Source organism: Rhamphochromis longiceps, linkage group LG16, assembly GCF_057381845.1.
Source record: "Rhamphochromis longiceps isolate RC_006_pf linkage group LG16, R_longiceps_female_GT1.1, whole genome shotgun sequence".
Lineage (NCBI taxonomy): Eukaryota > Metazoa > Chordata > Actinopteri > Cichliformes > Cichlidae > Rhamphochromis > Rhamphochromis longiceps.
Window position 1 is genome coordinate 20,131,847 of NC_140572.1, and position 20,285 is coordinate 20,152,131.

Here is a 20,285-nt window from a genome sequence, read left to right on the forward strand (position 1 = left end):
GTAACTGTATTCTGAATACCACCTTTTTAAACGGTAACTGTAACGGAATACAGTTACTCATATTTTGTATTTTAAATACGTAACGGCGGTACATGTATTCCGTTACTCCCCAACACTGTCAGTAACATTAAACAGTAAAGTAACATGTAAAGTTTTCTCTCGCTCCATTTTTTCTCGTCCCCTTCTAAAACAATTTATTTGGAGAAATTTTTTTAAATATACTTTACATATCTGTTAAAAAGGAAATAGTATGCTCCTCAAACAGTTGGTAACTGTATTTATTTATTTATTCATCTATTTATTTTTGCTGTGGCTTAATAAATTAGAAGTTACTAACACACATTCAGTAAATATTTTTGGATGCTGGTTTAATAACTACATTTTTGCACTAATGAGTATTTATGGATCCAGAAGAGTTTATGGACTTTTTTTCTTACCAGAGGCAGCAAATTAAATATGTGCTCTGTACATTATGACTGATTATAGGAGAGGGTTATAGCTTCTGGAGCTCTTTCAGTTTTATCTGCTGTGTCTTTGCATTGTATATGCATATGTGTGTCAACTGTAATCCAAAAATGGGGGCTTTGTCAGAGACAGGCAGTAACTATATTGTTCCTCTTCTTGCAGGTAGGTTGCAGACAGGAAGCAGCAAACATTTTTTTCTTTCTTTTGCTTTAAAAAAAAGAAAGAAGCAAAAACAAGTATGAATTTATTAAAAATGCTACACAGAAAAGTGCATTTCTCACTCTTTTTTTCTTTACATCCCTCCAACCCCAAAAACAACCTCCAGGGCTGCTGGAAGACTATCCATCAGGTGTGGACCCAGATGCAGAGTGCTGTGACGTACGGTGGTACTTGAAAGCAGACAACCGTTCCCGGGGGACCCTGAAAAGAACTCACCCACCATGCCAGCACCGTACCTCCCTCAGCTCCTCAGCAGCCTGCAGACTGTGTAACAGCCGGCTCAAACTCTGCCTGCTGGTCCTTGTCCTCCTACACACTGTTGCCAGCCTCACAGCATCCCACAATGCAACAGGACTGGGCCTCCCCACCATCACGCCTCTGGAGGAGAGCCCTGCCAACGAGGAGTGATAGAGCTGCCAGGAGAAGGTGAGGTTGTTGGGGTGGGGGATTCCCTCACCATGGCAACCGATGTGGAAAAATACAGCCACAGCTGTGCAAGCGGCTGGAGCTGTACGCCTGTGGACATCCTGCAACGCTTTCTGGCAAATGGAAAATGTGGGACGCTTTGATATTAAAAGACACAGGAATCAATCAAGACAAATGAATAACTAAACAAACAGACATACCGCGGGGTTCAAACAGTCCCTTCTGTAGGGAAAGGGGACAATGCCACAGCCTTTGTTGAGAGGGAAGGTCAGCTTCCTCGTGGCTGAGTTTCTCTCACTACGCTTTTTTACACTGTGTTCCAATTATTGGTTTGTGTTGCACTGGCTAACTATGGAATAACACAATCATATTCACTTTTTAATGTTCATCCTTTGTCTTTGTTTCTGAGTCTCTCATAGAGGAAGGAAATGTGTCTGCCTCGAAATAAGACAGACAACGTGTAAAGAAAAAGAGGAATATCTTGCAAGTTTGTCTGTGTGTGCGTTTTCTAGATTTACTTGTGTGCGTGTGAGCATGTGTGTGTAAGAGAAGGAGTGTGTGTTGCGGACACAAAAGTCTACCTAACAGGCTGGTACAGCAGATGATTTTTATGGAGGCCCCCTCAGATGTCACTTAGCTCTGCCATGGTGTTTTGATGGCCACAATCTCATTAAACACCACTGACTTTTTTGAATGTGGTTCTGATGTCCATAATAAATACAGTGTTTAACGCAGGTTTACAGTTTCCCCTTAATTTGTTTTGTGAGATAACATTGACCCATTAATGTTGCTTTTAAATCCAAAATAGCAAAACCTGGCATTAGAAACCAGGACAGGACAGCCCGTTCTGTTTTTCCAATGCTTTAAATCTCAGATGAGCTCTTTTTAATACAACATGGGTCTTTTTACTAGCTTTGACCATAATTCCTTATTTTTGACTATTCAATCTAATAGGTTTGATCAAATATAAAATGTAAAATTTAGGCCATATGCATATGCACGGTTCTTTGCATTTAGGTAACTGTCATGAAGACTTCAGGTGCCAAAGAAATGGATTAGAAAATGTGCTTATCTGCTCTCCATTGTCTTTGTTACCTCAGCGAATGTTGTAGCATCATTACTACTAAGTGTCATCTTGACGAATAGAACCGACTGTCAAAACTACAAAAATGAAATCCAATTTGTGGTGAGCCAGATGAAAGCTTTAGGTTCCTATTGTGACAGGGCTGAGCCATGTCAATGACAAAATTTACAAATGATTAGAATTTTAAAAGGTTAAAAGTTTTTTAGGGGTTACTTCCAGGATTTTGGATCACTGGATTTAAAATCATCATGTTTTTAATGCAGGGAAAATATTAAGTAAACGTGAGCTGTTTTCACACTTCCACTGCAGCAATGAACTTCTCTGGACATCCGGTTACGGGGCTGCATGCAGAATGCAGATGTTCTCATTAAATAGTTCTTAACCTGCCGTAACACTGTCTGGAGTTAATGTGTGAAAATGACAACAGTGATTCAAGTAAAGCAGGGTGGCGAAAAGTTCATTTTTGTCAGCTTTTTAGAGTGGATGTAAACCTGATGAATTATTATACCTGGAAAAATGATCACCTTTGTGAAAAGTGTAAGATTCAGAGATCGGGCAATTTTATCTCACCAAATGAAATTAAGCCTATGCTTGTCTTAATCAAGGATATTATTTCTTATTCTAAACATACTCCTCTTGTCAGCAACATGGCTGAGCAAAGCTGACTGATGCTGGGATAAAAAAAACATTAGATCAGTATATTTAGCACTGTTAAACCAGACATAAAAAGACTTGCTCTTTTTTAAGGTACCATCCAGTCAAATAGTGTCTGCAGCATACAAACAGCATTTAGTCTGAAGGCCGCTCCTTTCCCCTTAAGCCTTGGATCGGCTTCTTCACCTTGACGTGGGTTCATAATAAAAATGTAACAGAAATATGACTAATAAATCACTCTAGCTATGAATACTACTTGAAAACAAAAACTCAATTTGCTGTTTTCCCCTGAACCAAAACCTAACCTCAGGCTTTTTATTCAAAGGAAACACAGTGACTGGATGTTACCTTTAATGACCTTTCGTAATTTGTAAACTATAACTCCCATGCAATTATAAAAAGGATAAAATGTCAACATCTCATTAGGCACGGTAGCTCACTACCTGCAGCTACTCCGGTTTCTTACACTGTATTCCTGCTCCCCGGCCCCTTGTGCTGAGCTGGTCCCATACGACACACAGACTGATATTCCCCATCTGATAACCACAGCGCAGTTCTGACATATCTGTTGAATCCAAATGTGTATTACATGAACTGCATGTGGAGGCGCTGCAAGGTTATGAAAGCCTCTTTTGTTGATTGTCTTCAGCCCCACTCCCTGAATGCACCACATCTTATCCCAAATCGGCTCCTGTGGCATGCCCACTGTCTTGTACTTTTTCTCCTGACATGTCAAACTCCTGTCTCATTAAGTAAAGGGCTTATTAAGATATACAGATCAAACGCCATCAAAACAGACATCAAGCACATTCAAAAAGGTTGCATCCAAATTGTTAGTAGACAAAAGGTAAAAACCTGGCTCATTTATTATTACTGTTATTGTTATTATTTTGAACTCATGCGGTTTCAGTACAAAGGTATTCCGCCGGCTGCTACTGGAAAGCAGAAACAGAAACAAACACAGAGAGAGGAGCATGCCATTGTTTGTGTTTGCACCAATCACATTATCTGTGATCATCTAGGTCCGCTAACACTTTGATTTATAAATGTTGACCTGTGTGTGAAAAGAGAGGAATGGTTTGACCTTAAGGGCTGACTTCTTCTTTTGTTTCTGGTTTTATTTTTTGTCTCTTTGATGAACAAGGCTGTGAGATCAGGTACATGGTAAAGATGAGCAGATAAACAGCTTTTGCTGAATGAATTTTTTCCCCCCACTCTCGAATATGTTTATTGCTTATATGAGATGTCCAGTCTGATATCTGATGTCAACACTTTTATTATTAACCTTATATGAGGATTTAAAATTCATCATTATTCACACAATTTCTATATAATAAGTATATTGGCTTATTTTGGCACTTACTGTTTAGACCCTGCCTCAGTCTCATTACCATTGCTGCTTGCTTGAAATGCATACATAACTGTTTCATGGTCATGCGGCACGGCACACCCATGCCCATCATAAATGACTGCTTCCGGTTTCAGAACAATGCTGCTATACCATTGGCCACCACTAGATGGCAATAGATTTATTCGTTTCCACTGACACTTCTGCTAAAGACCTACCACAAAAGGTCTGACAGATACACGGAAACCAGGAAGGCAGAGCTCCATGTGTGCTGCTGTGTGCTCTTCTTTTGTTCTTATACATAGATGTAGGTTAATGTCTCTGAGTCTCTTTGGAGAGCTCATTTGTGTTTAAATGACCTCGTGGCAGTGGGACAGGTGTGGCAAACCACAGCTGTCTTTCACCACACAGGGTCTTGCAACATTACCAATATGATATTAGCTGCAGTCCTGAAGCATGCATTTTAGTGTGAAATCAGTACAGTGATTGCACATTAGATTGTGTAATAACTGTGTCATTGCCCCAAAACAGACTCTGTATTATTTGCATTTTTCCGTTCTCGTCTTAAGGAAATATTTCCCCCAAATTTCCATAACATGAAATGCAGTACAGGATGTGCAGACAGCGGTTAATGGTGCCCAAGCATAAATAAATAAAATTTAAAATACAGCATGACATAGTGCTTTTCATAATGACACATAATGGACATAAGAAGGAATACAGGGTCTGCAAGAAATGCTAGCAATACATAGATTGCCCCGCAAGTGTCATGCAAGCCTTGTCACAAGCACATGTAAAAGATGAGTCCACCTTGAAGTGTAATATGTTCAGCAGATTGTGATTTCATCCTGCCGTTAATGGCCAGCGGTCATGCTGCGATCCAGCAGCCACCAAAAGCCAACCGGCGGACACGCCTATTCAATAAACCTGCTTTCAGAAGTCACGCAGAGAACATGGTTGCTTTACACGCAGCAGAGCATCCTGACTGTGGTTGCATGGGTGCGAATGCTGTGCATATGTGTCATCTATCACACGCCTTCACACATGTTTGCACCAGGTATGGACATTTCTGTGTGCAAGATTACTTCCAAAAACAAACAAAAAAAGAATTAGATTTGACTGATGTAAATCTCTGATTTGACTTTTGTTGGTAATGCAGGCTTGCACGCAACAGTTACTCTGTGATAATTTCATTTTTTTGTATGTATTGGTTCGTCAAATTTTTTACTGCATTATAATGAGAGAAATTGTGTAGGGTCTTATAGATTCAGACTAGATCCCAGACAATGGTCTGTAGCGATCATAGGTTATGGTCTGTCACGTTCCATTACACACTAACGTACAAAATCGAATTTTGTGTTTTACCCCTGCACATATAGAGTATTTATGCCTCTTGCCATTACCACCCTGTGCACCCACCACGAAATAATATGTACACAAATATTGCCCTCTTTCACTCTTTCTCAGCCTCTCTCTGTTTTCACAATAGTTCTGTTCTCTATCCTGTGGATCTATGCAGAAGCCCATTCCTTTTTTTGGTTGTAAATATGTTCCCTAGTATGCTGAACAATGTATGTCTCTCCTTGTGTACTTTGAGTTGATGTCATGCTGTTACTTTCTTCTTCTTCTTCTCCTTCTTCTACTTCTGATCCTTTTTTTTATTTAAGCGTCTCAGATCATTGATGTTAAAAGAGAGTGTGGTGAGGTTTAACCAATAGACTTGTCCTCAGCTTTGCAACCTTATTGTGAAAGGTTGTGGCTTTGTGTGTGCATAAGTGAATGATTTATGATTATAGAGATGAAAAAGGTTCAAAGGCATATAGAAATATCATTGCGATTATGATTATTATTATTACTATTATACTACCAGTATATTGTAATATTATAGATGCTTTAGTTCAAGTAACTTCTTTAATTTTTCTACAAACAACTTTGATGAAATGATTTATAAAACAGTCTCACAAGTCATGATCTTTTCGAAAAGTATGAAAACTACTGCTACAATGATTAAAATTGTGTTCTGATGAAAATAAATACAGACATATAATCTGTTCCTCTGTGGTGCTTTTGCATGATGTGACTTGCTTCCAATCAACGTACAAAAGTAGTGGTGAACACAACGCACTAACCATACAAAAATGATATTCAGGGTTTTAATAAAGACATAAAGACATGTTTGAAAAAGCAAGGACAGTAGGAGAAGCAAAAAACACGAGTTAACATCTAAAATTATTTCTGAACAGGCAGTTTCTACAACCTTTAAGCTGACGACACAGGCTGCAATAACAGAACTTTGCAGGAAAGTAACAGTGCTGACAGCAGCTACCTTGGCAGCACTCTGCTGATGTGTGCAGCAAAGGATATGTACACTGCTTAACAGATTAATTAGATCACCCATTGTAAGTTAATGCTACAGCTGCCCTCAGTGAATAGCATCAGTAATTTTCAAAATTGCTTTTATGTTTCTGTAATGGTTAATTCACCAAAATGCACAAGATCTTTCATTAAAGTTATATTTTAAAGGCTAAAATATAACTATTTTTGTTACCCATGAATTTTCACATTTACAGTTTCACATAAAAGCATAAAAATTACAAAAATATAGCAAAACATATACTGGGACATAAAGTGTGCTATTTTACTAATAAACAACAATCAAATGTTTTGTTTTAAAGAACTTTTGACAGATTTGTAAAATATTTCTGTTTTCATTTTATGACAAGTGGTCTAAGAAATGTATTAAGCTTTTTCTTTTGAGTCTCATAAAAGAAAAAAAACACAATTATATCATAAATGAAATAAAATCAAATCCAGTATTGTACAAAAACAGAAAAAAAAATCATTAGAAAAAAAATTGATTATGCCAGGAAAATGTTATGATTCTCTACCATAATTGTTTAGCACATAAGGCCAAAGTAAAACTCATATAAAATCTAAAATAATGAAAATAAGTTAAGTTTTTTGCACAATTTTGTTTTATTAGTCAACCATAAAGTTTGGTTATTTTTATCAATAGCTACACATTCCTGTGCCACAGTATTGCTTAAACATGCAGTTCCATTTACAACCTTGAGATGGCAGTGAAAGTACATTAAATGTAGCTTATGCTGTCATATATTAAAAAAATAGAAAAAAATAGAAAAAAATAGAAGGATAACCACAGGGATCATGAATGAATGCTTTATGGAGATTTAGCCACATCAGAGATGAACTGTACATATTATCACTTCAGCAGAGAGGTGGGTTTGTGTATTTATCTGATTAGAAATACAGCACATCATTTAAATTCTGTGCATCGAAGGTGAGAGTTATGGCAGAGGAGTGGATCCATTTTCCTATTACACATTATGAAACTGCTGACCAAGAACCAGTGAGGCCAGTAAGATCAATTGCATACACACTCACCATTAATAATTAATGTCGCAGCACATGCATTTATTCAGCTGCTTACTGAGCATCAGATACTACAGCTCCCCTGAATTTGAATGATAATGTGCTATACTCTGTAAGGGAACTCAAAGGTGTTTGGATTAATATTTCTTGTGGTCCATGAACTATGTCACATTATGTGAACTGAATTATTGAGGGTCACTGAGAGCCATTGAGATATATTGCCTACAGACAGTCTCAGAACTCGGTGCTATTGTAATGGAGGATTATAAAGCTAAAGAACAATAACAAAGGGCATATTCTTGTTTACCTTCCGCTCTGTGCCACAGGCCCTTCCATTTTGGATTAAAGCCCTCATTTCTATTTCAGCTTGTTGGGGGGGATGAAGTGCTCAGCGGACTAATCCTCAACTAACCCGCCAATAGTCTGCATCCAATATTCCACCTGTCATTCAAACCACAGCCTCTGTGTGTCTGTGTGGTATTAAGAGGCCACGTGGTTTTAAAATAGAGGTTGGTTGCTGGATTTAGTGATAAATGTAAAGTTTAATGGATATCTGATTTTTAAATCCTCAGAGAACATTTCTAGTTTTAGTGTGTGAGACCTTGAAAGAATTGTGATACCTGTGTGTTGTGATATATTCACCAACAGAGGTCAGCACAATGCTGCTGTTAGAGGAAATGTAAAGTTCTCCAAAAACGTATAACCAATCAGAATGGCTCATCCAGTCTATCAACCCTCTGAAAACTCCACGTAGCCGTGTTTCAGGAATTAGCACTCCAAAGAAGTAGCAGCAAATATTTTTCACCTCTAATTAGTGATTAGTAAGATTTCACGTCCTCTATTCCTGCCAAAGGTACCATAGCCACAGGAGGGCACTGTCACGAAACATAACTACGTACAGTATGGGTCATAATCACTTTTGTGCACAAATGAGAATTAACCAGAGCCGACCAGCTCTAGTTTTGATTTAACATCACTGTATGTATCCTTTATGTAGGTGTGAGAGCCCTCTGATAAATGCAGACCTTGCGTGTGCGTGTTTCACAATATTAAAGCTTATAAAGCGCTTATGTAATCGTCGCTCATAACAGTTTTAAGCCAAGTCTTGGCACATCCTGCTGTGTTTTTTTGTTTTTTTTTACTTATTTTTAGAACACAGTTTGTGTACTGTCTGAATTCAGGTATTAAAAAAGAGGGGATGGGAAGGGAAGCAACATTAGGAATACGAGGATTTAAGAGAGATGATCTGCCTGAGAGGAAATTGTAGCAGCTCATTCATATCCGTGCTGACATATGGAAAAGTGAAGCTCTTTATGTTTCTCCACTGATCTGCAACAATTCACTGTTTTGAGGGTTGAGTAAATAGTTAAACTAACTATTAAGTGTCACTTAAGCAGACCAGCCCTGTGTTATAAATACTGCTTATCTGTGAGTAACATTTTGTTAAGTGTCAGTCAAAAAAATCTCCTCTGTTTCTCTTGAGGTGCTTCCAACCTCAAGGCCTGTTTGGCTTTTAGTTCCCCTGGTCAGGGACCCCTGGACAACAACTGGTCACCAGTGAAAATGTGTATTCTGTGACCAGTTGGGGAATGCCTGCAAGTTCCATGCTTGATATTGGTTGCAACAACCTATTGCGTGTTGCAGTGAAACACCTCCTTGCAATTGCTATGGTCTACAGTCACCAGTAGTTAGCATGGAATACACTGACATGTCTGCAAATATCTGCTAAAACTAGCACAGTGGTAGTTACACTGAGAAAATTAGCCTGCAACCGCTTGCTAACTGTGCATGCAGGGTGTATATTTTTTCCCCTTGGCCTGTGTGACTGAGGCATTACTCAGGAAGTCTTGATGTGTGCTCAATCATCCAGGTAAGGAAATCCCAAAAAGTTTATTCTGTTCACCACAAAACTAACAGCTAAGAGTATTAGCATTATAGAGTTAGTCTAATGGATTGCCAGCATCTTTTCTGCTGTTAAAACAGGCCACATGAGCACAGACAGGAGAGCACGGGAAAGACATTCAGCAAATAGCCTGGGGTGGAACCCAGCCCTGCATTAGCCTTATGGTATAGAGGTTAACTATTCAACCCAGTGAGCTGCTGGCACCCTGACTTATTGCAATCTTGAGAAACCAGTCCGCTGATTCTCACAAGGCTCCTCAATAATGTGAAAGGACAGTTACAGTATGGACATTTTGAAGCATAGCCATCATGGGCTCTGTTTTACAGTTTTCTATGGCCCCTGACTTTCAAGAGGTAATATACTGAAGAAGATATAGACATGTCTGTGTGAAGCCACAGCAACATCCCACAGTATTATGCAATCCTAACCCAACATCTTTAATCCCCAGTGGAACGGCTGTGCAGAAATTACAAGCAGCGATTTGGTGTAGTCTCAGGACAACTAAGAAGAGGGGGGGGAAACATATTTATACAATTGGAATTAAAGTCAAATGCACAGTCCAGAGCTTTCAAAATCAGTGGACTTGTGCTTTTTTTTTTTGCTTTGATTTCATTAAAACGTTTTTTTTTTTATTTTTAAAAAAAGACAAATTTTCCAGTTTTTATATAACTGAGCAGTGACATATGTTAAAACTCAGTCTTTTCAGTTTTTCTTGTCTGGACTGTGGACATGTTTATTTCTGATATAAGGGTAAGGCAGTTCAAGGGAATTAACCTATTTCACAGCCTGTCTAAAATTTGAAGAACGGCGTGTTTGTGTTCATTTTTCAGCCTTGTTGGCTTCTGGCAAAATAAGATGTAAATTGAATAAAACACAGTTATGTCATCACATAGTTTTATATTTTTGGCAAAGTCACACAAAATAAAGCAGGTAAGAAGGTAACACAGCTGTATGAAATCAAATGAAGAGGCTAAAACTAGCATTAAGTAAAACTGTATAAAAAATATAGACATAGTCCATATGTCACCTTCTTAGAGGTTTGAAACAGACTGTGAGGATGTTTATATGGTAGCCCCACCTAAAAGTTAACCCTGCTACTGTAATGGGATCATAATTTACAAAATAAAGACAACTTGTGTTCAGTGATGTGTGAAACTAACAATTACGACCATAAACTCACCCAAAAAGTCTTTAGTGAAGCCAAAGATCAAGTGGGCAGAAGGGTCAGATTGTACAGACTTGGATAAAATTAAATGTCTTTTTGTAGCAGTAGTTGTCCCCTGGTGACTGTTTAATAACAGTGTGGGTTTAAGGTATCTGAACATGTCATACACACCTGCACACACACACACACACACACACACCCACACACACACACACACACACACACACACACACACACACACACACACACACACACACACACACACACACACACACACACACACACAGCACAGTCTGGAAACCATTTCCCATCCCCATCATCGTCACCATGGTAGCACTTCAAAGAGCTTGTCTAAAGCTCTAATGTGCAATAAGAGGTTCTTAGAGATGCACCTTGAAGATGGGTCAAACAAACACTTCCTTTCCATTTATGATTCTTTCTCATTTTTGCCACTTCTTGTTCATCAAAATCAGATAAGAGACTGTGGACCATACCAACGTCATACTGAAAGGATATCTTTATATGTCAAAGCTACTGTGATATGAAGGAGATGCAAAAGAAAGGAGCCAACAAACAAAGTGCAACACTGGACTAGTAATACTGTATGCATTTCAGCTAAACACAGATACATCCGGAAGTTGAGAACTTCAGTGCATCACACAATTACCACTGTGAATCCTTTCTGCTTTACTCAGTGATGTTGATGTCCTTACAAAAGTTTGTTTGAAAGTCCTCAAATTCTTCTCCCCCAATAAGACTGTGCCTCTGTTGAGAGCTAAAAGTTTTCAAAGCCTGGATACAAAAGTTCTATCCAAAGATGACGCACGCTATGAGACACACTTCCCAATTCAGACTCTAAGAGTGGACACTGGGGTTATGTGGAACAAGCTGTACCCATCTGGCCACCAAGGTGCTTTAGTGAATGAGATACTTTGACAGTGAAGTCTAGCTGCAGTTAATTTTGTGATTAGTGCCACGGCTAAGCAGCAAGATGAGTGACTGGGCACACTACATCCCACTCACTTAAAAGGTCACAGGCCACACAGATGGGATGGACAGAAGATTTACAAGTTAATGGGTAATGGGGTAAAAAGTACTTTCATCTGTTTAGCTATCGGCTTTGGGATGGCTACTTTTAGAACCAGCTAATCCTCTAAACAACACACACACATATACACACAAATATGTATATGCAATGCACATGACTCACATTGCCAGTGTAGTTCTTAGTTGTCTTAATAGAAAACTATCATGCACTGTCTCACTCACGCACGTGTGTGTGGATACAATTACACATGTACACAAGTACACAGGCCACATAGAGCATCAGTGATTAGACCCAAATGGAGCTGAACCCTGACTGATAGCATCTGCTTCTAAAGCCATCTGTGCAGACATCAGCCACTGAGTGATGATGGACGTATAGTGTCTAAACTAAAAAGAGAGCGCGCTCAGATTCAGATTTCCGTCTCATTATTTCTGCAGTGCAGAAAAAATTAAATGCATGTTTGCTTTGCTTTTCTTTAGATGAAGAATAAATTTGATTTATAAATCATGTAAGACACCAAGATATAAGATGTCAAAATAGAAGTATATCATATAGATCACTATAGTGAGAGCCCTGAATAAGATGGTGGATGTTTGTGCCTGGAAACTGTTGTATGAGTGAAGTTTGAAGTCAGGCATCTTACTGTGTTACTGTTTGGGCTCGATTCATTTAATAACAAAGAGCACTTTTTTCACTGTTAATTAAACATCCAGAGAAAAGCTTTAAGAGCAGAAGCTAACAGTTTTCTTTGGTTTCTTTCTGTCTTTCTTTTAAAAAATTAAAAATTGTCAAAATGCTGAAGATCTACACATCTTGCACTGCATCTAATAAAGAAGCCTCTGCTCTGAGACACACAACAGCTGTTCTCAACTAGTTTCCTTCTACAATAGCAACATTGTGACTCACACCTTATTTAGAGCTTCTGTGACAAAATCTCTTGCGTAAAGCAACGTAGATAGTGACATGTTTTCCCTTTAGAGCCTCAAACTCAGATAATGACTGAAAAAAAAGGAATGAAAATATGATTTCGTAAAATGTGTTACGTGTGTTATTTCCTAACGTAATCCTAGCGTAATCACATGCCTGATTTTCATTATACAAGCCACAGCTTTCATACACCATAGACTACACTCTGTCTGCCCAGCAACACACCGGAGATATGGCTACCTCCAAATTAATCTGCACCTGTGCCCTCAGAGGGACTGGTTTTAACAAGGAATCACATACTCTAAATAATACCAGACCAAGACCTTCGTAATAGGAAATGAAATAGTCAGTCATGGATCCTATGCTTCCTCATCCATGAACGTTTGTGATTATCTTTCATCTATCACAACCCTAACACTGACACGTTTGTATTTTACAGACCTGTAGACTTTACACAGCTGCTAAACAGGGTGTTAATCTAATTGTAGTGGTGGCATGACTGATCTTGATTGACTCATTGGTAGGGTATGAACCTTCCCCTTAACCTTAATCTTGAACAGTGTACAGAAAATAGACAGGAAGATGGAGAATATAGCACAATGTGGACGGCAAAATGTTCCCCGAAATGCACACTTAAATCTCCACATATTTCCAAAGAGCCGCACAACACTTAGAAAAGCTGTTATCCAATAACATATTACATGTTTAAGCAATATGGCAGGTCTACAGTCTGATGTCTTTTTTATTGTTTGTTACCATTGTTGGCTGTAATGCATTCCAAAATAAGTCATTACTGTTATCACATTAGGTTTTTCAGTAATGGAACACATTACTGTATTAAACTCAGTAATCACATTAGAGCTGCAATTATGTTGTTACATTGTTACAAAGGTTCATCAGTTATTTGCATGCCAGACAGACAAAAAAAAAAAAAATCAAATGTGTCTTTTTCATTCTCTGCACTTGCACTACAATCATCTGGACTTTGCATTTATTTTTATGTTTATATTCTTATTTGTTATTTTTTATTGTTAAAATATCTATTTTTCTAGAATAAGAAAATTATGAAAATGATGGTGAAGTGCAATTATGCTAAGAGCAGGAACAACTGCATTAAAAATACCACCACTGTCTCTTTGTAAACATCTGCACAGACTGCACGCTCACATAAACCCAGCCAAGAGCCCAGAATGATTGCATGCCAACCCCCAACACAGCAGCCAGAGCCTGATCTTCCACAGGTAACAAAAAGCAGTGATGAGCAGTCAGGATTGTATGGCATTGTAGCTTCCATTTCCTCATGTGCACGTTTGTAACTTTTATACAAATTACTTTCTGCAGTGATTAATTAAGTAATGTACTGTAATTACTTTTTTGACTAATGACCTGAACACTGTTTATAACACGATATTGCCATGTGTCTCCAGCCTGCATTACTTCTATATGCTTCAGGTTAAAAAAAAGTAATAATAATAATTATTATTAGTTCTAAGGTTATAATGTTTATAATGTTAATAAGAATTTGAATTAATACAATTTTAATAATAATAATAATATTATCATCAATAACAATAATGAGGAGGGGGAGGAGAAGCAAACCATCAGTTGAGCATGTAATCGACCCATTAATTTAAACAAACAGATAAACCACCCAAACATTCGTCATGAAGAATCCTGAAAAGAACATGAAAGAAATGTTGATTATTCTTGTAACTATATGGACAAGAGTTAGACTACATGGAATATGATGGATGCTAAATGACCAAAATGATTTGATCCCATAAGGAACCACAGCCTAGTGTGCTGACTGGAGATGGCTACCTGGATTTACAGCCACATTAAATATTGTACTAGTTACACTCTAGCCGTTGCTGTCATAGCAATATATTTTAAAGAGCGAGCGTGCTCAGATTCAGACTTCGTGACATTATTTCTGCAGTGCTGAAAAAAATAAATGCATGTTTGCTTTGTTTTTCTTTAGATGATGATGATATAAATTTGGTATATAAATCATGTTAGACACCAAGTTATAAGATGCCAAAAAAGAAGTATATCATATACATCACTAAAGTGAAAGCCCTGAATAAAATGGCGGATGTTTTTGCCTGGAAACTGTTGTATAAGTGAAGTTTGAAGTCATGCATCTTACTGTGTTACTGTTTGGGCTTGATTTAAGCCCACTGTTCCACCTGCTTTTAGATATTAGTCCTGGATTAAGAAAGATGCTGAAGATGCCAGTCCATTGTTATAGCGCTATCATAGCGATACATATTTTTAATTGTGCTGCCATAAATAGCAGCTGATGATCTTAAAGTAGCGTTCATGTCAGCATCCAAATTTTAAATACGACCTGTATCTGAAACATTATAATAAAGGTATCCAAAAACAATTACTCATATTAGACTTCACAAAAGTCTGCTCAAGGTTAGGTTACCAAATGACTTGAATGAATGATCCTGAAATCTGCTTCCAACCATCTTTCATTCCTCCTATGACATAAACAAAGCACAATGTTTAGGAACAAATGGATGCGAGAGGAATTTTTTTTGTATGACAAATAAAAGTGACATTTTGAGACTAAATGAAATATGCTGTCTCATTTTTTTCTTATCATAAATTTGAAAGGTTCAGGATCTAACAATGTAGGTTAAGTGCTATAAAGTCTGGGTGTGCAAACTGAGTTATATTGCTTGACTTGTGTCCTGAAAGTCAAGTGGAATGGTTTGAAACATTAGTGTTTTCTTAATGCAAACAAAATCTAATATGGAGAAAGCAGAAGATCTTTGAATTCTAGAGCACAAATAAAGTTTGGTTCAATCAGCTTGATTGTGTTTTTTGTTGCCCGTACATCACCTTGGCAGGCAGCGATGGCTGATATTTTTTCTGATCTGTTTTCATGTTATAGGAATCATCTAAGTGCCACCACATTGAAAATCACAGTAATATTATTTGATTTGACCACAAATGGTCTTATCGAGATTAGTTTACCAATATATTTGTTCTAATTTCCAAATTGTGTTCTATCAGTGTATCAGCGTTTGGTCCCGTCTTGGATGATTAGCCATGGCTCTAAAATATTCCCCACAGTGTGTCCATGTATAACTCAGGCAAACAAGGCAAGACTTGTTTTTTCATTTTACTTTCTGTACAAGAAAGCAGCTCTGTCCACAGGTGTGGTATAAAATATTGTAAATGTTAAGTCCCAGTGGAGTCAGCAAGACAAGAATCTATGTGTATGAAGACAGATTCTTGAAATACAGTTCAAAGCACAGCACCGAAGGTTGCATCCTGTTTTCCCTGAATGAATTATCAGTTCTGTGGGGATTGGATAAACATCTCTGTGATCTTCTCATAGGAAAACTGAAATCTGATTTTATGAAATACTCATAGGATGTTTAGTAAATGAAAGTAGCAACTATAGTTGCTACTTTTGTGTTCTATCAGTGTAGAACACAAAAGAGAAGCAGCACGACTCAAAGGAAACATACTATAGTATGTTTCCTTTGAGTCATGCTGCTTCTCTTTTTGCTGTTCGCAGACAAACATTCCTTTGAACATAGCTTAATGTTCAGATCATTACTACAACGCTACATTTATATTTACCAAATTATTCAAAAGTAGAAGAGTATAATTTGCTTTCTGGCTAAAGTGATGATGGTATTTATTTAAGGAACAGCCCAAAAAGCCTGTGTTTCCTTAGTAACAATGTGATCCAAATAAAAGTGATCCCACTAGAGGTGTTCGGTGATAATTAAGGGTCAGCAACAGGAACAGATCTTCAAGGGAGGAATAATGAGTGAGAAAGTCATTTATACAGGATGACACGTGTTTAAACTGTGCAACTAAGGCAGCATTTCATCTGATTTTGTATTAAATGTCTGTGCAAGGGAAAAGGCATATTGTTTTAATAATGTATCCTAAAAAGTATGGCAGTATCTTGTGTTGGAGTCTTTCTGTAGCTCTTACACTGCGTTTAGGATCCTTATGGAGCAACACCATCACTTAAAATAGGAACCATTAGGTGAAGAGACCATCACGAGTCTACCATTGCTATAGTACGAGATTGCCCTCATCAGTCTCACCAGGCTCCTGATTGATGTCGTTGATAACTGCGGGGGGATTTGATGTGATGGTCCAATGTTGTGACAATCACTCGCAAATAGAAGGATCTGAAATTTTACCTCCATACAGTAAAGATTGAGAGCAGAAATAGCATGCCTTTCAGACAATCAAAGAGGAGAAACTATGCAGGTTTCTTGCTCAAGGAATCTTTGTTACAGGCAGAGGAGTCTCAAAATAGGAGAAGAGATTTATTTATAAACCCTGGCACATAAACCCACAAATCAGCTAACGTTAGACAATTCTGAGAGCAATTTTTTGTAACTCTCAGACATACTTAAGATTGAATGACAAAAAAAAAGGAACAGTATGACTGATGCTTATGTTCAAACTGGGGACTGCATATCAATTCCTGTGAGGTTGTGACATAGGACATTATTAAAATTAATTGTAAAAAAAAAATAAATAGCAGGTGCAGATCGGAATTTTGTCAATGTAGCAGTGAAACAAGACCTTTGCGAGCTACTTAATCTTTTGAAGCATAAATCGTCATCCACTCCACCCTAGATTTTGGAGAAAAAGTACTTTATTGGACAGAATCAACATAGATTTTAATGCCTGTCGGTTAGATTTTTTTTCCATGAATGCCAAGATTTGAGAAAACTTTTTTAAAGAACTAAAATAACAAATTAAGATAGCATAGAGTTGGGGTTATAGTTAGGGTCATAACTGATTATAGCTTAGACCTCAGAGGGGTAAAAGCGAGACTATGCTCACTTCATATTCAAAATCTCAAGTCTGTCTGTCCTTTCAAATATGAAAGGCAGAGAACAATAACAGGTTTTTTAAGTCAGATTATCGATCCACAATCAAGAAGTAATATAGGAGGGTAACAAGCATTCTGCTGACCTCAATGTGAGGAACCAGCAGTATCTGTCTCCACAGCAACCTTCTTAAACTATCTTTAGCTCCAATCCAGTAGCAAACATGATTTTCAGCATCACCTCCATGGACACGTGTCTAGTCTTGCTCAAGCAGTCCAAGATAGTAGAGCCATGATCATGCCCAGAATACAGTATGTATGTATCTGCATTTCACTGTACCCAGTCCTGTTCATTGAATAGAAGGGGGAAGCGCCTGCGTGAGGCAAAAACTAACAGAAATAATGATATTCTGTCAATGGATGAATGTAGCTGTTGTCGCATTCATACAGCACAATACTGTTTTGATTTATTATACATGTGTACAAAACTGTTTGCCTGCATGTTATCTGGTGAAACAGATGTGAAGCTCAGTGCAGGACCCACAGCAGTTTCAGATGAAGGTCCACCTTTTTGGAGCTTGATGTGCCAAACCTCTGCATTCCTATGGTAAAGTACCGTGAGAGCTTGCTTACGAATTGAAGCCTCACGACATCCCCTTCAGTGTTTTAACATAGGAAAGATCCATTTGTGGATTGACTCGGGCAGACTCAGTTTTCTTAACTGCTGGAAGGATCAGCGAGAGCCAAAGTGGGATATGTGCTTATTGTTCGTGTTTATAGAACTACACTGCCATATATATTACATTTTGGTGAACCATCAATTTAAAGGGTATGCTATACAAATCTTTTTCAATATTAATAACATGTTGTCTCTCTCTCTCTCCTACTCTTCTCTTTATCATTGTCTCCTTCTCTATTATTCCTTTTTTTGTAAAACCCCTGTTTCCTGTTTTTCTGTTTCAGACTGATTTTTCTTTTAGTTTGGTGACTTTCCACTTCAGTGTATGTGGGCGTTAGCACTCACACTTGTATATGCACTGTATGATGTGTGTGAGCGTAATGTGGAGGGCATGGTGGGTAAAGCCTGCTGGACATGTTCCTGTTTTTTACTTGCTATATTGAGTCACCAGTTAAGCCTTGCCAGACCAGTGTGTCAACAGGGGATTCCAGACAGTTAAGCTGCTGTGGGTGGATGCCTACCTGCCTAGGCTGAGCTTTGTTGGTAACACGCACCTTTCCATCCAGAATTGAAAACTCAATCTCTTATCCCGTCCTTATCAAAGTCTGCAGTATTACAATCTGTATTTTCCATCAAAAAGGCTGATGAGAGCCCCCAAGGCCAAGCTGTTGTTATGTGTTGGGAAGCAAACAGAAGGCATAGACCATAATGTGCTAAATCTCCATGGCAGGTGTCTGGATTACCTGGGGTGGCACCAACATTTATGCACATTTATATTCTTCTCAAAGTCATACGAAGTAGATTTTGTGGATATTTTAGATTTAAAATTATTCAAAAGTTCTGCAAGTGCTTCAATTTATTAAAGCCTTGTTGGTTTTAATATCAATAGTTTCTAAATTAACTTAGAAGCATTTTTATTTCCTGACTTTTCCGGTTGCCTATCTCACCCCTAGGTATATATATGCCAGCACTCCTGTTTGTACCATATTTCAAGGTCATCTCCTGGCACCATATGTGTTATTTCTCCCACTAGAGCAGGTGATGAATAACCTGCTATGTGCATTAGCAATGTTTAGACAGTATTGCAAACTTTTACATTTGCAAACATTTTCGTTACCGCACCATTGTCCAACTAGTGCAAGCATCTGTCTAACGATCACAGCAATAAATGGTGTGCCTACAAAAAACAAAACAAAACAAACAATAAACCTTGCGCATATTTATCAAAATAATGTGCTGAATTTCAAACTAGCATCAGACTGGGAACGAAAGGGCATGGTTGTTGATGACAGGCAGGCTGGTCCGAATGTTTCAGAAACCGCTGTTCTACCGGGAATTTCCCTCACAGCCATCTCTAGGCTTTACAGAGAATGGCACAAAAATGTAAAAAATATCCAGTGAATGAAAGTTCTCCCAGTGAAAATGCTTTGTTGTAGACAATAAGTTCAGTGCGCTCAAATAGCAGTCAACGAATTTCAATCTAACAGCTTTGGGATATGTTGGAACAGGAGATATGTTTCTGGAGCAACAGCGTGATGTCAATATAGACCAAAATCTGGGAGCAATGTTTCCAACACCAAGAATCCACACCAGTGTCTTTAGGTCTATGGAAGATCTCCACTGCCTTGCAGTCCACACTATTCAATCTTGAGCAGCATGTAAGGATGCTCTTTGAAGATTTCAGTTTTGTTTTTAATACCATCAACCCAGACAGACTGGACACCAAATATAGCGTCTTAGGACTTCACAACCTGTTTGTTACTGGACTTTGTGACTACCTGCACCTTGATTGTTAGATTAGGCCCCAATCTTTCTTTCACCCTAGCAGTGCACAAAGGCCTCTTTAATGTGCTCTCTACACCCACAACTCTGTCCCTTCCATACTACCAAGACTCTCGTTAAGTCATTAAGTACGCGTACGATGGAACTGTGATTGGACTTGTTTCAGGAGAAGATGAGACAGCCTATAGGAGTTAAGTCTATGACTTACAGCATGGTACACTTGAAATCATTTTTCCCTGAACTCCACCAAAACAAACAAACAAAAACAAATGCATAATAGAGTTCCAAAAACACAAGAAACTCAATACACACCAATGGAAACTTCACGTTTCAGGGTGTACATGTTACGGAAAATCTCTCCCTGTCTACA

General features: G+C 38.1%; 1 protein-coding gene across 1 annotated transcript in view; it reads left to right on the plus strand.

Annotated features, from left to right (window-relative positions):
• The window catches only part of nalf1b (NALCN channel auxiliary factor 1b), a 115,619-nt gene extending 109,436 nt beyond the window's left edge, over nt 1-6,183 (plus strand). The window contains exon 3 of the mRNA XM_085383457.1: nt 791-6,183. Coding sequence (XP_085239583.1) covers nt 791-1,092 — 302 coding nt within the window. The 3' untranslated portion in view covers nt 1,093-6,183. The remainder of the gene's footprint in view (nt 1-790) is intronic.
• The last annotated feature ends 14,102 nt before the right edge of the window (nt 6,184-20,285 follow it).